Genomic DNA, 26,840 nt, shown 5'->3' with positions numbered 1-26,840 from the left:
CTCTAAAGTGAGAGCGAGTGGAGAAGTTGCCCCCTGCGGTGGCCTCATCTGGCATAGCTGCTACCCTCAAGCCTGGTGGAAGAACAGCACACTCAAGGTTCCAAATCCCTCTGACACCGAGGGAAGATGGCGTATGCAACATCGATAAAAATTCCACTATCGCAGACCTCTTTCGAAGTACAAAACTCATCGTGTGGGATGAGTGTCCTATGATCAGGAGAGAGAGTTTCGAGGCTGTGGATCGCACGTTGCGTGATGTATGTGACAAAGACGAGCCTTTTGGAGGGATCTTGACGATATGCTGTGGTAATTTCCGTCAACGTGATCGGAGATAAGGGCCGAAATCACGTGTCACAGGTAAGTGATTTAGAACATTGGAGAGGTGAGCCTTATGGCTTGCTGGCTCAAATAATCTCCCTGATGATGTCCAGCGTTCGCTTTAATTCTATTCTCATATCTATTCAAACTGACATTGACCCAACGGGTCATGGGTCGTCTAGGGGTAGCATCATCATCATCATTGGTTGAGGGGTAGCATCATTGGCTGAGGCGTAGCATCATTGGCTGAGGGGTAGCATCATTGGCTGAGGGGTAGCATCATTGGCTGAGGGGTAGCATCATTGGCTGAGGGGTAGCATCATTGGCTGAGGGGTAGCATCATTGGCTGAGGTGTAGCATCATTGGCTGCGGGGTAGCATCATTGGCTGAGGGGTAGCATCATTGGCTGAGGTGTAGCATCATTGGCTGAGGTGTAGCATCATTGGCTGAGGGGGAACATCATTGGCTGAGGGGTAGCATCATTGGCTGAGGGGTGGCATCATTGGCTGAGGGGTAGCATCATTGGCTGAGGGGTAGCATCATTGGCTGAGGGGTAGCATCATTGGCTGAGGGGTAGCATCATTGGCTGAGGGGTAGCATCATTGGCTGAGGTGTAGCATCATTGGCTGAGGGGTGACATCATTGGCTGAGGGGTGGCATCATTGGCTGAGGAGCGGCATCATTGGCTGAGGGGCGACATCATTGGCTGAGGGGCGACATCATTGGCTGAGGGGCGACATCATTGGCTGAGGGGCGACATCATTGGCTGAGGGGTAGCATCATTGGCTGAGGGGCGACATCATTGGCTGACGGGCGACATCATTGGCTGAGGGGCGGCATCATTGGCTGAGGGGCGACATCATTGGCTGAGGGGCGACATCATTGGCTGAGGGGCGACATCATTGGCTGAGGGGCGACATCATTGGCTGAGGGGTAGCATCATTGGCTGAGGTGTAGCATCATTGGCTGAGGGGTAGCATCATTGGCTGAGGGGTAGCATCATTGGCTGAGGGGTAGCATCATTGGCTGAGGGGTAGCATCATTGGCTGAGGGGTAGCATCATTGGCTGAGGTGTAGCATCATTGGCTGAGGGGTCACATCATTGGCTGAGGGGTAGCATCATTGGCTGAGGGGTGGCATCATTGGCTGAGGGGCGACATCATTGGCTGAGGGGCGACATCATTGGCTGAGGGGCGACATCATTGGCTGAGGGGTAGCATCATTGGCTGAGGGGCGACATCATTGGCTGAGGGGTAGCATCATTGGCTGAGGGGTAGCATCATTGGCTGAGGGGTAGCATCATTGGCTGAGGGGCGACATCATTGGCTGAGGGGCGACATCATTGGCTGAGGGGTAGCATCATTGGCTGAGGGGCGACATCATTGGCTGAGGGGTAGCATCATTGGCTGAGGTGTAGCATCATTGGCTGAGGGGCGACATCATTGGCTGAGGTGTAGCATCATTGGCTGAGGGGCGACATCATTGGCTGAGGGGTAGCATCATTGGCTGAGGGGTAGCATCATTGGCTGAGGGGTAGCATCATTGGCTGAGGGGCGACATCATTGGCTGAGGGGCGACATCATTGGCTGAGGGGTAGCATCATTGGTTGAGGGGCAACATCATTGGCTGAGGGGTAGCATCATTGGCTGAGGTGTAGCATCATTGGCTGAGGGGCGACATCATTGGCTGAGGGGCGACATCATTGGCTGAGGGGTAGCATCATTGGCTGAGGGGCGACATCATTGTCTGAGGGGTAGCATCATTGGCTGAGGTGTAGCATCATTGGCTGAGGGGCGACATCATTGGCTGAGGTGTAGAATCATTGGCTGAGGGGCGACATCATTGGCTGAGGGGTAGCATCATTGGCTGAGGTGTAGCATCATTGGCTGTGGGGTAGCATCATTGGCTGAGGGGTAGCATCATTGGCTGAGGGGCGACATCATTGGCTGAGGGGCGACATCATTGGCTGAGGGGTAGCATCATTGGTTGAGGGGCAACATCATTGGCTGAGGGGTAGCATCATTGGCTGAGGTGTAGCATCATTGGCTGAGGGGCGACATCATTGGCTGAGGGGTAGCATCATTGGCTGAGGTGTAGCATCATTGGCTGAGGGGAAGCATCATTGGCTGAGGGGTGACATCATTGGCTGAGGGGCGACATCATTGGCTGAGGGGCGACATCATTGGCTGAGGGGCAGCATCATTGGCTGAGGGGTAGCATCATTGGCTGAGGGGTCACATCATTGGCTGAGGGGTGACATCATTGGCTGAGGGGCGACATCATTGGCTGAGGGGCGACATCATTGGCTGAGGGGCGACATCATTGGCTGAGGGGCGGCATCATTGGCTGAGGGGCGGCATCATTGGCTGAGGGGCGGCATCATTGGCTGAGGGGCGGCATCATTGGCTGAGGGGCGGCATCATTGGCTGAGGGGCGGCATCATTGGCTGAGGGGCGACATCATTGGCTGAGGGGCGACATCATTGGCTGAGGGGCGACATCATTGGCTGAGGGGCGACATCATTGGCTGAGGGGCGACATCATTTGCTGAGGGGCGACATCATTGGCTGAGGGGCGACATCATTGGCTGAGGGGCGACATCATTGGCTGAGGGGCGACATCATTGGCTGAGGGGTAGCATCATTGGCTGAGGGGCGACATCATTGGCTGAGGAGCGGCATCATTGGCTGAGGGGCGACATCATTGGCTTAGGGGCGACATCATTGGCTGAGGGGCGACATCATTGGCTGAGGGGCGACATCATTGGCTGAGGGGCGACATCATTTGCTGAGGGGCGACATCATTGGCTGAGGGGCGACATCATTGGCTGAGGGGCGACATCATTGGCTGAGGGGCGACATCATTGGCTGAGGGGCGACATCATTGGCTGAGGGGCGACATCATTGGCTGAGGGGTAGCATCATTGGCTGAGGGGCGACATCATTGGCTGAGGGGCGGCATCATTGGCTGAGGGGCGGCATCATTGGCTGAGGGGCGACATCATTGGCTGAGGGGTAGCATCATTGGCTGAGGGGCGACATCATTGGCTGAGGAGCGGCATCATTGGCTGAGGGGCGACATCATTGGCTTAGGGGCGACATCATTGGCTGAGGGGCGACATCATTGGCTGAGGGGCGACATCATTGGCTGAGGGGCGACATCATTTGCTGAGGGGCGACATCATTGGCTGAGGGGCGACATCATTGGCTGAGGGGCGACATCATTGGCTGAGGGGCGACATCATTGGCTGAGGGGCGACATCATTGGCTGAGGGGCGACATCATTGGCTGAGGGGTAGCATCATTGGCTGAGGGGCGACATCATTGGCTGAGGGGCGGCATCATTGGCTGAGGGGCGGCATCATTGGCTGAGGGGCGGCATCATTGGCTGAGGGGCGACATCATTGGCTGAGGGGTGACATCATTGGCTGAGGGGTAGCATCATTGGCTGAGGGGCGACATCATTGGCTGAGGGGCGGCATCATTGGCTGAGGGGCGGCATCATTGGCTGAGGGGCGACATCATTGGCTGAGGGGTGACATCATTGGCTGAGGGGCGACATCATTGGCTGAGGGGCGATATCATTGGCTGAGGGGCGACATCATTGGCTGAGGGGTAGCATCATTGGCTGAGGGGCGACATCATTGGCTGAGGGGCGACATCATTGGCTGAGGGGTAGCATCATTGGCTGAGGGGCGACATCATTGGCTGAGGGGCGACATCATTGGCTGAGGGGCGACATCATTGGCTGAGGGGCGACATCATTGGCTGAGGGGTCTTCTCCTCACTGCTCATTACTAAAAACTGCTCTTCTATGTGAGGATTGATAAATAAAAGCAATTAGAACCAGTAAATTTAGTTTTATATGGCATTTTGCCTCTCTATTAGAAAGTGTGAGAAAATTATATATCTTCGCCATAGGTTGACCTTTGACCCCCACTGTAACCATGGTAACCCCTTAATTATATATAATAACATTGACCCAACGGGTCATGGGTCGTCTAGTATATATATATATATATATATATATATATATATATATATATATATATATATATATATATATATATATATATATATATATATATATATATATATATATATATATATGTGTATATATATATGTAGGGAGCTATTATGCCCCTCCCCCTTTGTTAATTCTTGCTGCTTTACCAATTACCAAGTATAACCAATTATATGTTTTGTTTTGACTGATTGCTGTACTCTTTTATAATACTTAGTCCTTTCTTGTGCATTGAGGATGTGTAATATCCTAATAAGGAGTTCTGTGCTTGTGAGCTCTTGGCCTGTGTGGGCACAATCTCTTGTTCCCCTTCCTGGCCTTGGTTGCAGCTGCTATCTCTCTGCCTCCTTCATAACTTTGCCAATATCCTGTGGGCTGACACATTTATGAGTGTCCCCTCCTTTTGTACTTTCCCAACCAAGGTCTCTATACAGAAAGTTGTAAACATGTTGCCACATATGGCTGACCATCTCCTTATCTGAGCTAACCTATGAGTGGCCTTGTATGAGCTTCCTCTAACTAACTGAACAACAGGATAGGACTATGGTGGGAGGGCCAATGAGCCCATTCTGTCTCTGTATCTTGTGAGCTAAAACCACACCCGATATTCCTTATATAAAGCCAGTTTTAATCGAATTATTTCAGAGCATCTTGTTGTAGTGTTGGTCATTTCATGTGAGCTTCCTGCGACTTCCTGCTTCTCCGCAAGCTTGTGTATCGAGTTCTAATAAATATATCCGTTGCTCCTTTCTCTGAGTCTTCTGAGTCCCAAGTTCTAAGTCCCAATCCGACAAGTGGTGGCAGCGGTGGGATCAGTCTGTGCAGTCCGGGACGCGGTCCCAGGCAAGTGAGTGGTGAGACCAGCTGGCAATTGATCCGGGTCAGGTGAGCTGTGGTTTTCTTTTGTTTTTCCTTTATAGCCTGGGGGTCAGTCCAAATTGTAACCCACTCTCTTGCTCGGGTGCCGTTTGTTCCTTTCCCTGCTCAAACCTGATCCACGAACCTAAATTTAAATACGGACCGCTTGGGTCCCGGAGCAACTGATTGTTTATGGACTCGTCAGGGTAACGTTACGTAAGGGGAAGTGCCCCACGTTGGGCGCCTGAAGGTAAGGGGTAATAGATCTCTGGGTTGTGAGGGTAAGGATAAGGGCGGCGTCCCGATCCGAGGCCTACCCGGGAGACGTTGGAATTATAAGTAAGGTTAGAAGTATTACACGGGCGTAGGACGCCAGGAAAGTACAGTAAGGGTAGGATAGACGGCTGAGTAGGCGGGCGAACCTCTCAGGAGAGTAGGTAGCGTGGCTGTACCGCGAGGCGGGCGATCCTCACGGGTACAAGGCTGCGAGCCTCTCAAGAGTTAGGTAGAAGGCCGTATCACGCGAGGCGGGCGATCCTCACGGGTACAAGGCTACGTCGGTAAACTAAATTTTCCTAGGATGGGGAACAGGATGGGTAATAAGACTGTAAAGGCAGGTGAACCGCTTAGAAATACCCCAGCATTTTTCATGTTTCGGAGGTATGGCTATGATGCTGTGAGACCAGGGAAGTCATGGGTTGCGCTGACTAAGGATTTAGGTGAACCGTGGCCCGAAGGAGGGTCTTTTGCGCTGGAAAAATTGGACGTGTTGTATGAGGCATTAGAAAAGTTAGAACAGGCCACGAAACACTTCCCGCCTGACTATTGGAAAGTCTTTGGTTGGTGGAAGGAAGAAGCGATGAAGCGACACGCAAAGTCGAAACAGGCCAGCTTGGCCGGTGAGGTAACAAAACTCAAGGGTCTGAGGAAACAGGCGACTAAAATGCAGGATGAAGCGATTAAAGAAATAGAGAGGCAGGCCAACGCGCGACTGATGTCGCTCGTTGAAAACCCAGACCCCGCGGTAGGGGAAGTAGTGACCAATCTACCCTCCCCAGCCCCAGACCTAAGCCCTGTCCCGGGGTTTCAGGCACCACCTATCCTTTCTGCGCTCCCGCCACCACCTCCCTGCAACCCCGCTACCATCGCGCCCCAGATACCCCAGAACCACCCGAGCCAGGGAAGTCCGTTTGCACAACTCGGGGCTAACGGGATAGATGACGGGACCGACATCGCAGGGTTCCCGCCACCGATAGGACAGGATGGGTTATATCCCTCACTGGTAGGCTGTAATGGGAAAGAGACCTCACAAACTACCCCATTGGAATGTCAGGAAATAAAGGGAAGGAAAACATTGTGCCCCGTACAAATTATTGGAGTTAATGCTCAAGGTCAGGGGGTTCGAGAAAGGGTACCATGGAAAGAATCCTCTTTAACGGTAATGCGGGAAAGGATTCAACATTTGCTTATTGAGGATCCACGGCAGATAGTGCCAACCATGTCGAATTGGTTTTTAGCTGGCGAGTGCGACTATCGAGACATAACTCATATGGGAGTATCCGTGCTCCCACCCAAAGTATGGGAAAGGGCTAGACAAAGAGCACATTGGCCGCCGGTCAATCCAAGGGCAGCAGGAGCGGGCCAGATAACACTAGCGCAATGGGAGGCACTGAAGGTCCGGCTGCTGGATGCCATCGAGCTGGCGCTGTTGCCAGCAGGGGGTCCGGATTGGGGAAAAATCGGGGCCATAAAACAAAAACCAGGAGAACCAATTGGAGATTACCGAGAAAGGTTGGAAAAGGCCATCGCGCGCTGGGGAGGACTGGGTCCGATGCAGCTGGGAGGGCTACCCCAACCATTGGTAAATCAATATCTAATCGAGGGGCTTCGGCCGATATTAAAGAAACAGGTACAGTCCGTCGTCTTCGGCTGGAAGGGAATGACAACCAACGAATTATGCGACAAGCTGGAACAATGCCCGGGCTCCTCCTTAGAGGAGAAGAAGGATATTAAGGAGGAAATATTGCAAATGTTTGTCCAGGAGAAACGGGCTCAATTTAATCAAAATAAAAAGGGGGATCAGAGTCAGAACTACATACGCGAACAGTGCCAGAAGTGGGGGCCTGTCCGGGGTTATGAGGACCACGGGAGGAGCGGTTTGCCTTTCTATAGGGGCCAATTCCCCAACGGAGAGTGGATCCACCGCGAAGGTAACGACTGCGAAGGTTGTACTGCTGAGGACTTTGGACTAATTAATATGGACGAGATAAGACAGCAATGGACAATACCACCCCCTCTTCCCCCTCCTCCTCAAAACCCTCAAACTTGGACCGTAGAAGGGCCCCCTCCCCAAAATTGGTACCCACCAAGACCCCTTCTCCAAACCCCTGGACCACCCCCCAATAGTGGGATGCAGAATGGACCAAGGGGGAACTGGGCCCCGCCTCGGGGTCCGCCGCAATGGCAACCAGTAAACCAGTCACAGTGGGGGCCGCCAGAACGCCGGCTGGGCGGAAGGGGCGCCGTAGAGGGACGACCTATGCCCTCCGCACCACCGGTTCCGCAGGAACCGTGCCTTTATTGCAAGCAAATGGGACACTGGAGACGTGATTGCCCAAGTGCTCGTAAGGGGTTTCCGCCCCAATACAATAGAGGGGCCTATTGACAGGACGCTGGCGGGTCGCCCAAGGAGTGCCCTCTCTTGACCATGACACCGGCAGAGGAACCGACCTTGACGTTGGACGTGGAGGGAAGACGATTAGAATTTCTCGTCGATACGGGTGCGACTCGCAGCACAATTAACAAGGGGCAATTGCCCTCTTTGCGCCCCACGGCGAGGAACGTTCAAATACTGGGTGTTTCGGGCATACCCCAAGCGCTTCCTATTTCGGAGGAAGTGCGAGTAACATGCGGCCCGCTGGAGGCTAAACATGCGTTCTTGATGACCACTACCGCCCCGACAAATTTGTTAGGACGGGACTTGTTGTGCCGATTGGGCTGTCAAATCTCATGTACAGAGGGAGTTTTCGTAGACGTCGTGGAATCTAAACGCGACTTGTTGATGATGGCATTGTCTCAGCCCGGCCCCACCGCGTATTGGTGGCGCTTGGATGAAGGGGCTCTGGCTACTTGGACGCATATCATAGATAATGTGTGTTTGGACAGTTCAGTTCTGCGAGATTGGCTACAACTGCACCAAATTTCGATAAAAAACTTAAAGGATAATCCACCCCATTGCACTGCGTATTATGATGCAACGGGCGGGGACGAGAATTATCGAGAGAAGGTTAAGGAAAAGCTGGGCGAGCGCACGCCTCTACACTTATCACGGATATGGATCGGCCGTGAGGGAATAGGAATCGATGCAGTCCTAACCTCGAGTCAGCGTGCGTTGACCCAATACCCCGAAGGAGCGGCCGCCTATGATGTTACCCTCACTACTGCCAAGGGGTGGCCGCCGGAAAGTGTAGGTTGGATGGTGGGGCGGTTACGAGAAGTTCCCTTACAAGGTTATCGGTGTAAGAGAGGCCGCTGGACTTTGAAACGGCTCCAAAATGGCGAAGGGTTCTCAATTGACTTCAAGACACAACGGAGGGATGGAGTGTTCGAAGTAGCAGAGCTGCCCCCTAAGGGCACCTATGCCATGAGGGCAGTGCTAACGGACCCGGGTGAGTCGGATTACCTCCTAGCGGAGGTGCCAGACAATTTATGGCCTCAGAGCGATGATGAGGTTGGATGGATGCGAGACGCCAAACCTCTAGTGATAGCAGTGCAGCCGGGGATGCGCTTGCCAAACGTAAAACAGTATAAGCTACGACCTGAGGCCGACGTAGGCATAGCACCAGTAATTCAATCCCTAGTGGAACAGAAAATTATCGTGGAAACTAACAGCCCATGTAATACACCAATTTTGCCAGTAAAAAAGCCGTCAAAGGACAAATGGAGGTTTGTACAGGATTTAAGGGAGGTGAACAAGGTGATACAGGGCATACACCCACTAGTTCCAAATGGAGAAACCCTCATGATGTCAATCCCGCCGGACGCAACATACTTCACAGTTATCGACCTTTGTTCTGCGTTTTTCTCTGTGCCCATCGCGGCTGAGTCACAATACTTGTTCGCTTTCACCCATAGGGGGCGCCAGTATACTTGGACAGTACTACCTCAGGGGTTTTCAGATAGCCCCACTCTGTTTTCCCGGGCGCTACACCGCGACCTGGCGGATGTGGAATTGAAGGGAGGGTCAGTGTTGTTGCAATACGTTGACGATTTGTTGATTTGCTCCCCTTCTAAGGAGGCGTGCGAAATGGATTCGTTGGCCCTATTAAAGGCCTTGGCGGCCAAAGGCCACAAAGTAGGCAGACCAAAACTTCAGTTTGTGCGGAAGGTTGTTACTTACTTGGGACACGCCATTTCGCACGGAAAACGAGAATTGGATGCTGGACGGGTGACCGCTATCATGGAGCTGCCTCGCCCTCGCTCGCAACGGCAAATGCTGCGCTTCCTAGGTATGACGGGATATTGCCGCACTTGGATACTTGATTTTGCGCTGCTGGCTAAGCCACTGTACGAGGCGACCAAATCAAACGCCCCGGACGAATTGGTATGGACGGATGAATTGAGGCGATGTTTTGACGGGCTGAAAAAGGCGTTGGTCACGGCACCGTCATTAGGACTCCCGGATTATGCGAAACCATTTACCCTTTACACTCACGCCGTGGGAGGTTTCGCCCAGTCAGTTTTGACACAGACCCATGGGGATAAGGAGCGGCCGGTAGCCTACTTTAGTAAAAAGTTAGACCCGGTCGAACGAGGGTTTCCGGTGTGCCTGCAAACCGTGGCAGCGGCCAGGTACGCAGTAGAAAGAACAGCGGACATCGTTATGGGACACCCAGTAACGCTACGGGTACCGCATTGCGTCACTTCGCTGTTGTTACAGCGAAGCACACAGCATTTGTCTAACACTAGATTAATGCAATACGAATCCGCACTGATCACTGCAGCCAACATCACGATCGAACGTTGCACGACACTCAACCCAGCCTCACTGATGCCCACCCCTGAGGAGGGCGAACCCCATGTGTGCGCCGACGTTGTGCAGCTAGTCTCCACGGTGCGATCGGATTTAAAGGACAATCCCCTAGAATACCCCGACTGTACATATTATGTCGATGGATCAGCTAGGCGCGCATGGGACGGGTCCCTGTTGTCCGGGTACGCCGTGTGCTCGGATAGCGAAACGGTAGAAAGCGGGCGTCTTCCACCTACATTTTCCGCACAGCAGGCGGAGCTGTGCGCCTTGACCAGAGCGTGCAGCTTGGCGGAAGGCCTTGCCGTCAACATTTACACAGATTCGGCCTACGCTCACGGCGTAGTCCACGATAAAGGGGCCATCTGGAAGATGAGAGGTTTTCTCACATCTGCCGGTTCAGTAATAAAAAATGGCGCGTTGGTAGAAGGGCTCCTCCGAAGCATTTTACTTCCCCGCGCTATCGCGGTAATTAAATGTCGTGGCCACCAAAGGGCGGACACTGACGTTGCCCGGGGCAATGCAAGGGCGGACGAGGCGGCAGGAAAGGCCGCCAACAAACAGATAGAACGCAACATGCCGATGGTGACACGAGCAAAGGCGACATCCGCACAGATTGCTGACATACCGACTGTGGGACCACCCGCCACACCAACTAAGGACGATATCATAAACTTACAGAACGCTGCACCGACGGCCGAACACGAGGACTGGCTCAAGCGAGGGGCGATACGCCTCGGGCCAGGAGCAATATGGACCCTTGACGAGAAACCTATAGCACCCCAGGCCTTACTGCCTTGGCTGGCACGCATGGCTCATCAGAATGGTCATGTGTGCCAGAGGGGGGTGATGGGACAGATAAACTACACTTGGGCAGCGCCAGGACTGTCACGGATTGTATCCGAAGTGTGCCGATCGTGTGTGGTCTGCCAGCAACACAATAGAGGGGCACTGCCGAGACACGCACATGATGGGGGACGGCCCCCGCCTAGTGGGCCGTTCGCAACTATCGAGTTCGATTTTACAGAATTGGAACCAAGCATGTCGTTTCGCTGTGTGTTGGTAATCGTAGATACGTTCACCAAATGGGTCGAAGCTTACCCATGCGTCAAGTCCGATGCCCCGACAGTAGCGAAGCGCCTCGTAAGGGATTTTATGTGCAGATTTGGCATCCCCCAGATAATTTCGTCAGATCAAGGGGGTCATTTCACGGCGCAGGTGGTCAAGGGCATCCTGAAGGCATTGGGCGTTAAACAATCCTTCCATTGCGTTTACCACCCACAGTCATCGGGACTTGTGGAACGAACGAATAAGACTTTAAAGAATAAACTAGCGAAACTTTGCGCAGACACGGGCTTGAGGTGGCCAGAGGCTCTCCCACTGGCATTGATGAGCATTCGTTCCACCCCGGGTCGCACTACGGGCCTTTCCCCCCACGAAATATTAATGGGACGACCTATGAGCTTGCCCGTTTCAGCACCAACAGACATGTCCACCCTTGCTTTGCCAGTAATGGATGACATGCTTTTGAGATTTTGCATAGGCTTGTCCAATGTGGCACGCAGCATCCATGCTCGAGTACGAGAGGCGCTGCCTGAACCAATAGGCCACGCCATCCACGACTTCCAGGCCGGCGACTGGGTGCTCGTAAAGCACTTCACCCGCAAGGCTGCTTTGGAGCCACGGTGGAAGGGACCATTCCAGGTGCTACTGGTCACACCGACGGCAGTCTTCTGCGAGGGTAAACCTTCGTGGATCCACGCCACCCATTGTAAGTTGTCCATCCCCGCACCACAAGCCACACAAGACACCGCACCTCACATTGCTGCAGACACCACACCTCACACTGCTGAAGACAATGCACCGTCTAGGGCACCACAGTCTCCTAAGGGCGGCGATGACGGTCATGATGATGGGAATTCTGGGGAACTGCCGAAAACCCCCTGCCCAAGATAGGCTCTTGAACTTTGAACTATCGAGAAAGGACCTCCCCAAGTACCCAGGACCCGACAACTATTCAGCATTTCCCCTCTACCCCGTCAAGTATATAACGGCTCGCTGGGGAGACAAAATAGCGGTGAATTGCTGTAACTTGGAAACGAGCTTTAAGTGGTTATCTGTAAGATGGGTGGAAGCTATAGTGCAACACAATAAGACACCACAGGCACGCATGACAAGACCACGCCTAGTCCTGACTAAGGTTAGGAAAGTGGAAAATGGAACATATGGGGACATAAGCAGCCGATATGCCCCAGGATATCGATGGGGCAAGGGCATTGAGAATACTACCCTCATGTTGCATTATACCCCCATTGGTCCGGATACAACAATGATACTTGAATGTGGAATATGGCCCCCTCGCACGACAATCCCAAATGGAACTACACCCTACTTACGACCTAGTTGCGCCGCTTACGTCATTAAAACCCCGCCTGCCCAGGAAGTAAGAAGGAAGCCAGAGGAGAACACATACTGGAAGGTCGCACGGCATATGGCCACATTACAGAACAGGACACGGTGTTGGATGTGTATGCACCTTCCCCGCACCAGCACAGCAGGAATACCAATGGTAGTGTTACCCCTATCACTCAATGATTTGTGCTCGAAGCCACTAGACACCAAATGCCTTAGTACAACCCTGACAAGCCAAGGTTCTGACGGAACCGCGTGTAAACGAGTTTTCCAGTACTCGCCCCCCATTCAGCCCCGACACTTTGAGGAACGTCCGGCGCCGGTTTGGGTTAAGCCGGCTAAGGGGGCCCTCTGCTTAGAAGGAAAGGGCCAAATAATGGTAGGTAAATCCGTGTGTAGAGATACCCTCCTCGCGGACCCTAGGGAAGGGAAACACATGCTGTTAGTAAATGTTACAAGTTCGCCCTTACATAACCTCACACACCTCCAGTTGGCATGGGAAGGGGAAAACGGAACAAACACTATCGCAGACCTTCGCACTTGCATGACCACTCATTTAGTGGCTCCACACGGAACCATGTTTGTATGCGGGAACAAAGCTTACCCGTATTTACCTGATAATTGGGGAGGAATTTGCTATTTAGGATCAGTTTTCCCAGAAATGGAAATGCGACAACACTTGCATAATACCCCCGCACTCATAAGGACACAACGAAGCACCTATTGGCACGACGACGGTACCACCACCTTACATGGCGCTGATTGGGAGAAGGCCGTTAGTTTCTTCTTCCCATGGGCCGGGACGGTCATGAGCAGTTACCGCATTGACAAAATTGCGTTAATCTTAGAAAGTGTGGCCAATGCCACCGCTACAGCACATGATGAAATGTTGGACACAGTCGTCCACCTGCGTACAATGGTTATGCAAAATAGGGTCGCGTTAGATATGCTATTGGCAGAACGAGGAGGGGTATGTGGGATAATTGAGGGTAGATGTTGCACCTTTATTCCTGATCCCTCCCAGGGGGTCAGTGCTGCTATTATAAGGTTAAGGGAAAGTGCTCATACATTGACAAGGGATCGAATGGATCGGGAAGCCTCCCACCAGTGGCTTACCGACTGGTTCAAAGGGTGGACAGGTACGATAGTAAAGTGGGTACTGACCGCCTTGGCAATAGTCCTCGGAATCGTGGTTAGTTGTGTAATAATCGAGGCTTTAGTCCTTGCGTGTGTGAGAAAGTTTTCCACAGGATGGACACTGAAGACGACAACAGAAAAGGCCATGGTGATGATCGACAAGCTGATCGCAGGTCCAGATGACACACCGGCCGTCGACGCGACTGCAGACCGCGGATCCTGGAACGACGACCCAAACGAGCCACTGGGCCGCGACAATGAGATCTCCGCTTCCGAAGATTGTTCTTCCATTGTTGATATTACCAATAATGATGTTGATTACACTTTTGCGGACCTCGAAGCATTTCAGGCTGCCAGGAGGCCGATTACTCTGGGCCCCAACACGTCGCATGCAGACGTCAACGAGTTCCTAAGGGACTCCTCTCGTTTCTTCTCGATGTGTAAGGCTATGACTGTTGCTGGCCGCCGACGCCGCAGGCCTACGCCACCTGAGAATAATGTTACTGATGATGTTACCAATGATGATGTGGGCCACTTGCAAGGGTCCCCGACTGATGTTTATGTCTCAATGCAGGCCTTGCCTCTTTATGTTTCACGAGCTCACCTTTATGTCTCACAAGCTCACAGTGAGTCAAACGCCACTGACCCAGTCCGGGATTTGGACCCAGCTGCTAACCCAAGCCCGGATGGAGAGGAACTCGATCGTGGAGATACTCTGAGTTCCGAGTCTGATTGTTTTACGAATTCGTCCAGGGATAACAGCGATGCAAGCAGCATCGCCTCGGACGATCTTGACTTTGACCCAAAGGAAGTCGCTCTCCCTCCTTTGGACCGTTATGCTTTATTTTATGGCCATAGGTTTGAGCCACCTGATACTGACGATGTTGTGTCTTCCCCAGATCACCAGCACGTAAGAGACCTCATGAACATGAATATCGATTGAGCGCTGAAGATCTACAAGGATTTCACTTGGGGAAGCCTGGGCGAGCTCCAGTCGGGGGGGAGTCCGGCCGCACCTCTGTGGGCAAAGGGTGGGTCGGAGATCTTCCTGGGTGTGGACCCCGGTGGAACCAGAGGTCTTCGTTGTGGATTTGACGCGCTATTCGATCTTCATGCCTCTACGGTCTCACCTCATACACCCATCTACACCTGACTTACATCATACACCCACTTACACCCACTTACACCCACACACCTGCGGATCATCCTGCTGAGTGCGATGTGCGGTACTGGGTACGGGACATGCTCACTGGGCTGCATTCGCGTGGTACGTTTAGTGAACCCTTTACACTGTCTGTCTCACCTCTCTTGGAGGATTTTCCATGCCATTTGATCACTCCGCTCTTCCGGATTTACATTGCATACTCACATACAGACGCGAATCATCCTACTGAGTATGTGTGGTGCTTTGGTACGGGACATGCTCACTGGGCTGCATTCGCGTGGTACGTTTAGTGAACCCTTTACACTGTCTGTCTCACCTCTCTTGGAGGATTTTCCATGCCATTTGATCACTCCGCTCTTCCGGATTTACATTGCATACTCACATACAGACGCGAATCATCCTACTGAGTATGTGTGGTGCTTTGGTACGGGACATGCTTACTGGGCTGCCTTCGCGTGATATGTTGAATGACTTTCCTGATTGGTTTTGTTTCTGCTTTGGTTGAAATAAAGGCCTTTGATTGGCTCGTAGATAACTTTGTATCTTAGATCCAAAAGGGCGGTATGTAGGGAGCTGTAATGCCCCTCCCCCTTTGTATATCCTTGCTGCTTTACCAATTACCAAGTATAACCAATTATATGTTTTGTTTTGACTGACTGCTGTACTCTTTTATAATACTTAGTTCTTTCTTGTGCATTGAGGATGTGTAATATCCTAATAAGGAGTTCTTTGCCTGTGAGCTCTTGGCCTGTGTGGGCACAATCTCTAGTTCCCCTTCCCTGGCCTTGGAGGCAACTGTTATCTCTCTGCCTCCCTCTAGACTTTGCCAATATCCTGTATTTGACACATTTATGAGTGTCCCCTCCCTTTGTACTTTCCCAACCAAGGTTCTATACAGAAAGTTGTAAACATGTTGCCACATATGGCTGACCATCTCCTTATCTAAGTTAAACTATGAGTGGCCTTGATGAGCTTCCTCTAACTAACTGAACAACAGGATGGGACTATGGTGGGAGGGCCAATGAGCCCATTCTGTCTCTGTATCTTGTGAGCTAAAACCACACCCGATATTCCTTATATAAAGTAAGTTTAAATCGAATTACTTCAGAGCATCTTGTTGTAGTGTTGGTCATTCCATGTGAACCTTCCTGCGACACCTGCTCCCGCAAGCTTGTGTAATCGAGTTCTAATAAATATATCCGTTGCTCCTTTTCTCTGAGTCTTCTGAGTCCCAAGTTCTAAGTCTCAATCCGACATATATATATATATATATATATATATATATATATATATATATATATATATATATATATATATATATATATAACACATTTGTATAGTGGGAGCGATCCTGACCCTGTCTTGTTTCTCAATAAATGCCTAAATTAATATAAAAATTTGACTGCAACTGCTCAGTTGTCTTGCCTGACCAGTGCCCACATTTCAACATCGGAACATGTGCAATAAAATGAATTCCTTGATGAGGAACTTCAACATCGGAGGAGGTCATTGGGCTCACCAATCCTGTGCAATGCTTGGTTGTTGAATGCTCCACTTTAAATTGCAAGTAGGTTTTTTTTTTAATTGGGTGTAGTTCTAAGGTTTATAAGTAGAAAAAACAAACATTTGATTTCCATGGTTATTTCCTCCCCATCAGGTTTTAGATGACCAGATGCTGATCTTTGATCCTAAGGAAGAGGATGATTTTCCTTTTTTCAATGGTCCTCGACTGCGTGCACCAATTGCCCGGAGGCGCAAGGATCTCCGTTTCGTTTTTGACACGGTCTTTGACGCAACTGCCTCCCAGGCTGATGTCTATAAGGGTTCGACTCAAAAACTCCTGCAGCATCTCCTGCAGGGAATAAACTGCACTGGTGTGTTGGGTTTTCTGTCAGCTTTTCCAACTTTGTTTGCCAGCACTGGTAGTATGCATGGTAGTTTTATTGTAAATTGTTGATTCCATACAATGTTCCTTTTATGCGCAGTGTTTGCGTACGGTGCTACTGGTGCTGGAAAAACACACACCATGATGGGGACAAAGAATGAGCCGGGCCTCATGTGTCGTACGCTGGAGGAGATGTTTGAATGTGTTGAGCAGCGCCAGAGTGACAAGTCATGCACCATTGCCATGTCTTATCTGGAGGTGGGCTGGTCGTTGAGCAGACACCATGTAAAAAAAAAATTAAAAAAAATACCAATGTGTCTGACTTCATCCATCACAGGAAAGAGTATATGAGCAGTATCCTTGTGCTTGCAGGTTTACAATGAGCAGATAAGTGACCTGCTGATGTCCAATGGACCCCTCTCTGTGTACGAAGATCCACAGAAAGGAGTTTGTGTGAAGAATCTTTCCATACACAAGGTTAATGAAAATTACATTTAAATATGTAATTGCTTCCTTATTTTTCTTGTTTGCTTACTTAATCATGTTGCTTACTTAATCATGTTGCTTACTTAATCATGTTGCTTACTTAATCATGCTGCTTACTTAATCATGCTGCTTACTTTAATCATGCTGCTTACTTTAATCATGCTGCTTACTTAATCATGCTGCTTACGTAATCATGCTTACTTATTTTTATTATCCCCATGCCTTTTGGAAAAATAAATGAATAAATAAACCGCGGTGGGTGTGTGTGGGGGGGGGGGGGGGGGGGGGGTGGGGAAATGGGGGAAAGAGGGGGAGGTGTCTGTGTCCGTTAGACGGTGGGGCAGAATTCACTAAACCTTGCAGTTATCACCACATGGGATGAAGGATACGGAAGGGGTATCATTTTTAGATGAAACTTTGTATATGCAATCAATATTGGGGGATGCATGAAGTATGTAACGATTTTTTGAAATTTCACCCTGGTTTCATGCCTCAGGTGGTGGGGACTTTTCGGGTCACATGGGTCAAAATGGAAAAAAATTTAAACTCAAAATTTGATATTGGGTCATTCCTGGTGGAACTTTTTGCCATCTTTCAACTTTGCTTTAGGTGGGAAGCATGGAGATTTACGATGGCGTGCTTCATCGACTTCAAAAGATTTACTTATTGGTTTTAACACTTATTTTATTGCACCCCCTTTGATCATTGTATAAATATGAAATGACTGTTGCATAAGGCAGAATTCCATTAAAGGAAGGAGTCTTGCGACGTAGCAAAATCGCCGACTTCATGCTCCAACAATTCGCTCCAACAACCCTATTTATCCCCTCTCGTCTTCAGTTGTCATACCCTACTCCCATTAATGGTACAGAGAATCTTGTGGTGAGGCAGTTGCCCTGAAACAACTTGCCTTCGCCTCCTGGAGGGCAAATCCAACTGAAGGCAATCATTTCCTTTCACAAAGCCCGGAACAAGTGTGTGCCCACCCTCAGGAGAGCCAGACGACATTATCTCTCCACTCTAAAGACTGAACTCTCAAGCCTGTCTCCCTCTTCCAAATCCTGGTGGCATCTGGACAAATCTGTTTCTGGTGTTTGTTCCCCCTCCATTCCCTCCTTTATCTCATGTGTCAACACAGCTGACTCTGCACATGAAAAGGCTGAATGCCTCATCTCTGTGTTTGCCTCAAAATCTTGTGACCCAAACCCATCGCTCTCTGTACCCACCTTACCCAGTCGTACCTAGCTGCTCCTGGACTCTGTGTTACCTTCTCTCCTGAAAAGGTGGAGTAGTTTCTGTCAAACCTCGACTGATTCTGCAACTGGACCAGACAGCATCAGCCCAAGGGTCCTACAATCCTGCTCTTCCACTTGTTATGGGGTCCAACCCTTATCCCCTGGTCTCAGTAAACCTCCGAACCCCGAGGGGGTCCCCGGCAGAAAGATATGTTATCCTGGGTTGAAATCGATCAAATCAATAATGAGACCACACCAAGGGTTATGAACAAACAATAATATATTATAAATCACACCGGAATCACGACACAAATAATAATAGCAATTCACCCTACAATCACTATTTTAAGATGGTACCACCTTATCTATTCCATTAAAATCAACTCACAGTACTCCCCCAATGTCCCTGTACCCCTCCAAGTCGATTCGCTCCAGCGATCGATGGATCAATGTCCGATCACAATCAATTGAGGCATGGTCGATCGAAGCAACCCATAGGTCATGTGGTCCAACACCCCACACAATAGCGTTGGAATAGGAACCTCCCAAAGACGTGCTCCGACGTACACGTTTGCGGTTCAATCAGCGAGTCTCCTTATAATCCTCAAAAGCCACTTTCTTGCACCGCCGTCCCCGGCAACCCACCGGGGAATAATGTCCGGCCGACTCGACAAAAACCTGTTCACTGCAGGTTGCGCGCATGGCCAAAATGGCGGACGGCTTTCACTCGACCCGGGGCTTTGAGGCAAGGATACTCCGGAACCTCAATGAGGATACCCGACTACGCAGGCTCCACAGCACTCTGGCGATATCTCCTATTGCACAAACTTCCTTTCAAGGACGCAAGGTTCACTCGCACTGTACGCTCGACCGCTCGGTCCGGAGCTTCAACAAAAACGTCTTTTCACGATCTCCTCCCGCCTCTTCTTCCTTGCTCCCTTTTCTTCCAGGTCACGATCCGAATTTCCGGCCACATTTTACCAGGAGCGCTTTTAAACCTTTTAACCACAATAACCCTTACTGAGAACCAACAATAATAATAATACCAACAATAATTAGGGCCGAATCCGTAACACTTCCCCCCCTCAAGAAAGAAAGTTTGAACACAGCGAAAACTTTTTGTCGGCAAATTCTTGAAACCAACACAAGTAATCAATGTTTCCCCAAAAATAAAGCAACAAAACTTCGAACAACTTACAGAGATTTCCAAAGTTAATTCACTCTGGACAAAGCATCAGCAACGACATTGTCTCTGCCCTTTACATGTTCAATTTCCAAGTTACCCCTGCAGCGCCAAACTCCATCTCATCAACCTCTGATTTTTACTTAGTTTCTTTTGAATGAAGGTTAAGGGTTGATCAAAAATTCAAAGTCAAGCCAATCGATAGCACTTTTTCTGGGAGGCCGAGCTGAGGGCCAGGTTCCATGGTGGTTGGGTGGTGAGGCCTGGATATTTTCACTACCTGAACGCCTTTAGGAACGTGGAGTTCACGGTTAGTCCGTGTAGGAAAGTTCACAACATGGACGCCTTTAGGAACGTGGAGTTCACGGTTAATCCGTGTCGGAAAGTTCACAACATGGACGCCTTTAGGAACGTGGAGTTCACGGTTAATCCGTGTCGGAATCTTGGCTCGGCTGCTCCGCAGCATTAAGTGCTTCAACTCTTTCTAACTTTCCTAACAATCACGGTTGGACCACTTGTCACTGTAGTCATATGAATGGCGGTCTCCTTCTCGGCCACTGCTCTGATAATCCTTCCTTTGGGAGCTGCCATAACTCTGGAAGCCTCCATAATAATATCGATTGTGGCCACCACCACTCCTACTCCGTGGTCCTCCTCTGTAGCCCCCTCGACCCCAAGGAAATGCGTTCCCTACTGTGATGGTCCGACCATCCAACTCCTTGCTATTCCGATCCTTTTCTGCAACTCTGGCGTCCTTTGAGTTTTCAAACGTGACAAAGCCAAACCCTCTTGACTTGTCTCCCTGTCTTTTATCAGCAGCACTTCCAAAAGCGGTCCATATTTGCTGAAGGCAGACTCCAGAACCGCTTCCTTTGTTTTGAAGTTCAGTCCTCCTACAAAGAGCTTGCCAATATTGCCTCCATCCCTGACGTGCGTGTGCTGACACTTAGTTTCAGGGTATTTCCTCTTCTCTTCAGGACGCTTCCTACTAGGCTTTTCAACAAACATCGGGTTACCAGAAACTTGGCCACTGGCCAAATCATTCCCGATAACAAAAGATACTCCTACAGGAAGAGTGACTTGTAAACAGACGGTGACCGGTCCTGACACCAAACCGGACTCCAGATGGATGGCATGAAGTGAAGCTCTAACACAGCCCCCAATCCCCTGTAAACGAACACTATCCCCAGTTGCCGTCTCCTCGGACAATGGCAAGATACCTTCAAGCATTAAAGATTTATGTGCTCCTGTGTCCCTCAATATCCTAACAGGTCTCCGGTTAGTCGAGGCTCCATCCAGTGACACAAACCCCTCTGAAAAAAAAAAAAAAAAAAAAAAACCCCTCTGAAACAAACCCCTCTGAAATAAATGGTTGGTAATCCTTTTGAGGGGGATTTCTCACAATGGCCATTGCATTTGGAGTCGTACTAGTCGAACTCCGCTCCTGATTTTCCTTTCCCAGAGCATAACAGTTGGACATCAAGTGTCCAGGTTTATGGCAAAAAGTGCAAGTAGGCCCAGAGGAGAACCTCATGGTCTGCCAAGGCATGGGGGCAGCGGTCTGCCTCGAGCCTCCCAGACGATAGGTCTGTCTTGGAACCGCAGTCTTCTGATTTCTAGAAGTCGTGGTGTCAGAGTGGTCCTCATTTTCATCTCGAGGCCGCCCCCATGGATTTTCATTCTCCGCCCCTGATGTGTACCATAGCTCCACTGGCTAGGTCTGGGCGAGAAGTTCGGTTTGTGGAACCCCATCCTGTGTGTTAAGGCATAGTCATCTGCCATGGTTGCTGCCTCATACAACTTTGGTACTTTCCTTTCCTCCAGATGTACTTTAATGTCCTCGTGGACACACTGTTGGAATTCCTCCACCAGGATCAATTGTCGCAATAGTTCGAAGTCTTTCCCCACTCCTTTTGAATCACACCACCTATCAAACATGGTTTCTTTCAATCTGGCAAACTCCACATGGGTCTCACTCTACCTCCTCCTGGCATTCTGGAATTTTTGCCGGTAAGCTTCCGGGACCAATTCATAGGCTTTGAGAATGTTTCTTCAATACCTCGTAATCTGCACATTGATCAATCGGTAAAGCCGAATAAATCTCTTGAGCTTTACCCACCAGAACACTTTGCACTCGTATGGACCAGTACTCCTCAGGCCAGTTTAACAGTCAGGCCACTTAACAGTCAGGCCACAAAAAAACAAAAAAAACTTGGCTACCTCCTTTTCATTGAAAGGTGGAACCAGCCTCACATGTCTGCCAACATCCCAGGTGTTCTGACTAGGTGTCAAACCAGTCAGCAGGGATGGTACCTCTCCCCGTTCTCTCCTTTACTCCAGCTCCTTGACTTTAATTTCCTGCTGACACGCCAATTCACGGTCTTTTAACTCCGTCGGCTTTTCTCTCCTCTGCTTCGAGTTCCCTTGCAGCTCTCCTTTCCTCTGCTTGTTCCTTTGCTCTTCTTTCCTGGAGTTCTCGTTCCACTATCCTTTCCTCTGCTTGTTTCTCTTCTCTTCTCTCTTCTGCTTTCCTTTCCTCTGCTTTTAACTTTTCCTTGAGTTCTCGTTCCTGTTCTGCTCTTCTTTCCTCGCTCTGCAATTGCAACTCTAGTTTCCGGAGCTCCACCTCTTCTGGTTCCTCGGGTAACCAATCCCGGGCTACCTCTTCCCATGTTCCTAATCCCACCATAGATTGTATCACCACTGTCTGCATCTCTGCCTTCCTCATATTAGTTCGGACCTCCAAGCTAAGATGTTTGGCCAATTTCCCGAGGTCCGATTTTACTAACGCTCTGAACTGTGCTTCACTCGTGGTCACTGCAAACTTCTCTGCGTCAAACTTCATGGTGACTATTGTTAACACCTGTTAACCTTCACACAAGAAATGTAAAAAAAAAAAAAAAATTGTTTTTTTTTTTTTTTGGGAAAAATTGGGGAATGTTGGAATGTTAGGGAATTCTTTCCCGGACTAAATTTAGGAAATTTTATATCCCAGACGCAGACCCAATTTCGAGCCCACGAATATCAATTGGACGAGCCCCCAATTTCTGTTACGGGGTCCTCCCTTATCCCCTGGTCTCGGGAAACCGCCGAACCCCGAGGGGGTCCCCGGCAGAAAGATATGTTATCCTGGGTTGAAATCAATCAAATCAATAATGAGACCACACCAAGGGTTATGAACAAACAATAATATATTTTAAATCGCACCGGAATCACGACACAAATAATAATAGCAATTCGCCCTACAATCACTATTTTAAGATGGTACCACCTTATCTATTCCATTAAAATCAACTCACAGTACTCCCCCAATGTCCCTGTAGCCCTCCAAGGCGAAGTCGATTCGCTCCAGCGATTGTTGGATCAATGTGCGATCACAATCAATTGAGGCGTGGTCGATCGAAGCAACCCATAGGTCACGTGGTCCAACACCCCGCACAATAGCAGTGGAATGGGAACCTCCCAAAGACGCGCTCCGACATACACGTTTGCGGTTCAATCAGCGAGTTTCCTTATAATCCTCAAAAGCCACTTTTTTGCACCGCCGTCGCCGGCAACCCACCGGGAATAATGTCCGGCCGACGCGACAAAAACCTGTTCACTGCGGGTTGTGCGCGTTGCGAAAATGGCGGACGGCTTTCACTCGACCCGGGGCTTTGAGGCAAGGATACTCCGGAACCTCAATGAGGATACCCGACTACGCAGGCTCCACAGCACTCCGGCGATATCTCCTATCGCACGAACTTCCTTTCAAGGACGCAAGGTTCACTCGCACTGTACGCTCGACCGCTCGGTCCGGAGCTTCAACAAAAACGTCTTTTCACGATCTCCTCCCACCTCTTCTTCCTCGCTCCCTTTTCCTCCGGGTCACGATCCAAATTTCCGGCCACATTTTACCAGGAGCGCTTTTAAACCTTTTAACCACAATAACCCTTACTGGGAACCAACAATAATAATAATACCAACAATAATTAGGGCCGAATCTGTAACACACTCTATCTCATCCTCGCTCTGTTCTCTTCACCCTCTCTTTTGCTCAAGGTTATATACGATCTGCTTGGAAATCAGCCAACATGACCACTTTACACAAAAAGGTGCAAAAGCAGATCCTTACAACTGCAGACCAATCAGCTTGCTCCCAATCATCAGCAAGGCCATGGAATCCATCATTGCTTCTGATATTAAATCCTTCCTCTTCTCAAATGGCTTGATCTCTGATCAATTTGGATTCAGACCAGGTCATTCTACTCTGGACATGCTACTTCTGCTGTTTCAACAATGGATGGAGGCCCTCAATGCCAAACAGGAAATCAGAGCTGTCTCCCTTGACATATCACGTGCCTTTGATACTGTTTGGCACCCCGCTCTGCTCACCAAACTCTCCTCCTATGGTATCCATGGAAATGTCCACGCATGGCTTGCAGACTTCTTCTCCGTTCGCAGTGAACGTGTGGCTCTGAATGGAATTCTCTCATCTCCACTTCTTGTTCAGGCTGGAGTTCCTCAAGGCAGTGTTCTGGGCCCTGTGCTTTTTTTTTTCGTCTTCATCAATGATCTTTCTGACTCTCTGGAAAATCCTCGATCTCCTTGCTGATGACTCCACTCACTGCTTGTTGCTCCATATCTCCACCCCTCAGTTCGGCAGGCTGCAGCCTCTTCACTCTGCAAACAACACACAACAGGCATTTTAAGGCCATTTTCCCTGCAAGAGCGGGGGTTAGCCTTGCGGTCCCCATGACAATGTTCTCCATTTTGCCCTATTTTCTGCATCTCCCCTTGTTAACCCCCTTGCCCGCATTTCTTCTTCGACCATCTTTAGCCAAGTCTTTCTCGGTCTTCCCCGTCCTCTTCTTCCTTCTACATTCATTCCCATCACTCTTTTCAACCAGTCACTTTCATCCTTCCTCAACACATGACCAAACCATCTCAACCTGTGTCTCTTCACAGCATCCATCACAGGCTCTATTCCCATCATCTTTCGCAATTCATCATTTGTCTTCCTCTCTCTCAAGGATACTCCACACATCCACCGAACCATTCGCATTTCCACGCTTTCCAGCCTTCGTTGCTGCTCTACTTTCATTACCCATGTCTCACTCCCATAAATCATAACACTTCTCACACATGCAGCATACACCTTTCCCTTCAGCTTCAATGACACTCCCCTCCTCGTCAGCACGCCATTCAGTTCCCGAAACGTCTTCCATGCACACCTCACTCGAGCAACCGTTGCCGAGTCTGATCCACCTTCTCCATTCAGCATGTCTCCAAGGTAACAAAATGTTTTCACACCTTCCAGCTTCATGCCATCTCCAAGATCCAACTCAACATTTCCTCCATCTGCAGCTCCCTCTGTGCACACCTTACACTTGAATGTAGCTGCTACACTGGTTAATGACCCTCTCAAACCACTACATTTTTGATGAACCCACTCAGCGCACATTGTACATTGAATGGAGTTCACTCCGACACCCTTCCTGCACACAGCACACGGCCACTTCCCAGTTCTTTCCACCTCACCACAAGCTATACCACTTGCCATCACCTTCGTTTTTCCGATATTCACCTTCAGAACTTTTGTTTCCATACATTCCTTCCACTTGTTCATCTTCTCCTTCAGTCCATCCATACTTTCTGCAATCAACACCAGATCATCTGCATACAACAACTCCCACGGTAGACCCTCCTTTACGTTCTGAGCCAGCACCTCCATCACAGCTACTTATAGTAGTTGACTTAGTACCTACCCTTGATGCACTCCCACCTTCACCTCAAACTCACCACTGTTCCCGTCCTTCGTCCTTACAGCTGTGCACGCTCTTTTGTACATTGCCATCACGACTCTGATCAACCATTCCTCCACTCCTAACTTCCTCAATGCCCATGTCACTACTTCACGTGGAACCCTATCAAATGCTTTCTCCAGATCTAGAAACCCAAGAAACAACTTCTTCCTCTTCTCCATATACTTCTCCTGCAACTGCCTCACAATAAAAAGCACGTCTGTCATTCCTCTTCCTGGCATAAATCCAAATTGCATTTCGTCAATCTTCACTTTCTTCCTTTTCCTCCTCTCCAACACCCTTTCCAATACCTTCATTCAATGCTCCAATAACTTTATCGCTCGATACGAGCCACAGTCCAGAGGGTCACCTTTGCCCTTGTATAGAGGGACGAGGGTACTCAGTTTCCAATCCACTGGAATGCGGCCTTCTTTCACCACCAGATTGCAGATCTCTGTCATTCTCTTCACACCCCAATTTCCCGCTGCCTTCATGATATCTCTCACAACTCCCGTCGGCCCTCCTGCTTTTCTACTCTTCATTGCTTTTATCGCTTCCTCAACTTCCTTCTCGGTTATCTTCTCTGCCAGTCCAAAAACTGGGTTACTCTCTATGTTGCCATCCCATTCATTCTCTGCATTCAACAGTATTTCCATATATCTCTTCCATCTTCCTTTAATTCAATCTGGGTCCACAACAATTTGTCCCACTTCATCGTTCAAGCAACTCATCACATCACACCTCTTTCGCTATCTGCTTTGCAATCCTGAATACTGCTTTCTGACCCTCTTCCGAATCCAAGCGCTCTCCGAACATTTTCCTACATGCCTCCTGTGCCTTTGCTACCTCTTTCTTTGCAGCCTTCTTGGCTGCCTTATAACTTTCATGGTCTGCCTTTTCTGCCCCCATACCCTTCGCCTTCTGCCACTCCTTGAACTTCTTCTTCTTCTCGTCAATCTTCTTTCCAACTTCATCATCCCACCACCATGTTTCCGAGTGCCTCGGTGGTCCTTTTGTCCATCCACATACCTCATCAACGGCTCCCAACAGACTATCTTTCATTGACATCCAACCACTTTCAAGCTCAACCACATCATCCTCCACCATACTCAGCCTCTCTTTTAATGCCTCCCTCACTGTCACCTCTTTCAACCTCCACACCTTCATTCTCGGTTGGTACTTCACCCGCCGAGCTCTCCTCGCACCTTTCACCCTTATGTCGCAGACAACCAAGTGGTGCTGTGAAACAGCCTCCTCCCCCGGGATCACCTTTGTGTCCCGGAGGTGCCCCCTATCTCGCCTACGCACCAGCAGGTAGTCAACGGTT

General features: G+C 49.8%; 1 protein-coding gene across 1 annotated transcript in view; it reads left to right on the top strand.

The window, feature by feature from the left end:
* LOC137430880 (kinesin-like protein KIF18A) overlaps nt 1-26,840 on the top strand; it is a 196,896-nt gene that overhangs the window by 41,767 nt on the left and 128,289 nt on the right. Inside the window, exons 3-5 of the mRNA XM_078782362.1 lie at nt 16,599-16,815; nt 16,927-17,084; nt 17,199-17,303. Coding sequence (XP_078638488.1) covers nt 16,599-16,815; nt 16,927-17,084; nt 17,199-17,303 — 480 coding nt within the window. The remainder of the gene's footprint in view (nt 1-16,598; nt 16,816-16,926; nt 17,085-17,198; nt 17,304-26,840) is intronic.

The sequence above is a fragment of the Myxine glutinosa genome, chromosome 7, assembly GCF_964187855.1.
Source record: "Myxine glutinosa chromosome 7, kmMyxGlut1.1, whole genome shotgun sequence".
Taxonomy (NCBI): domain Eukaryota; kingdom Metazoa; phylum Chordata; class Myxini; order Myxiniformes; family Myxinidae; genus Myxine; species Myxine glutinosa.
This window is presented reverse-complemented; position numbering and strand designations above follow the sequence as displayed.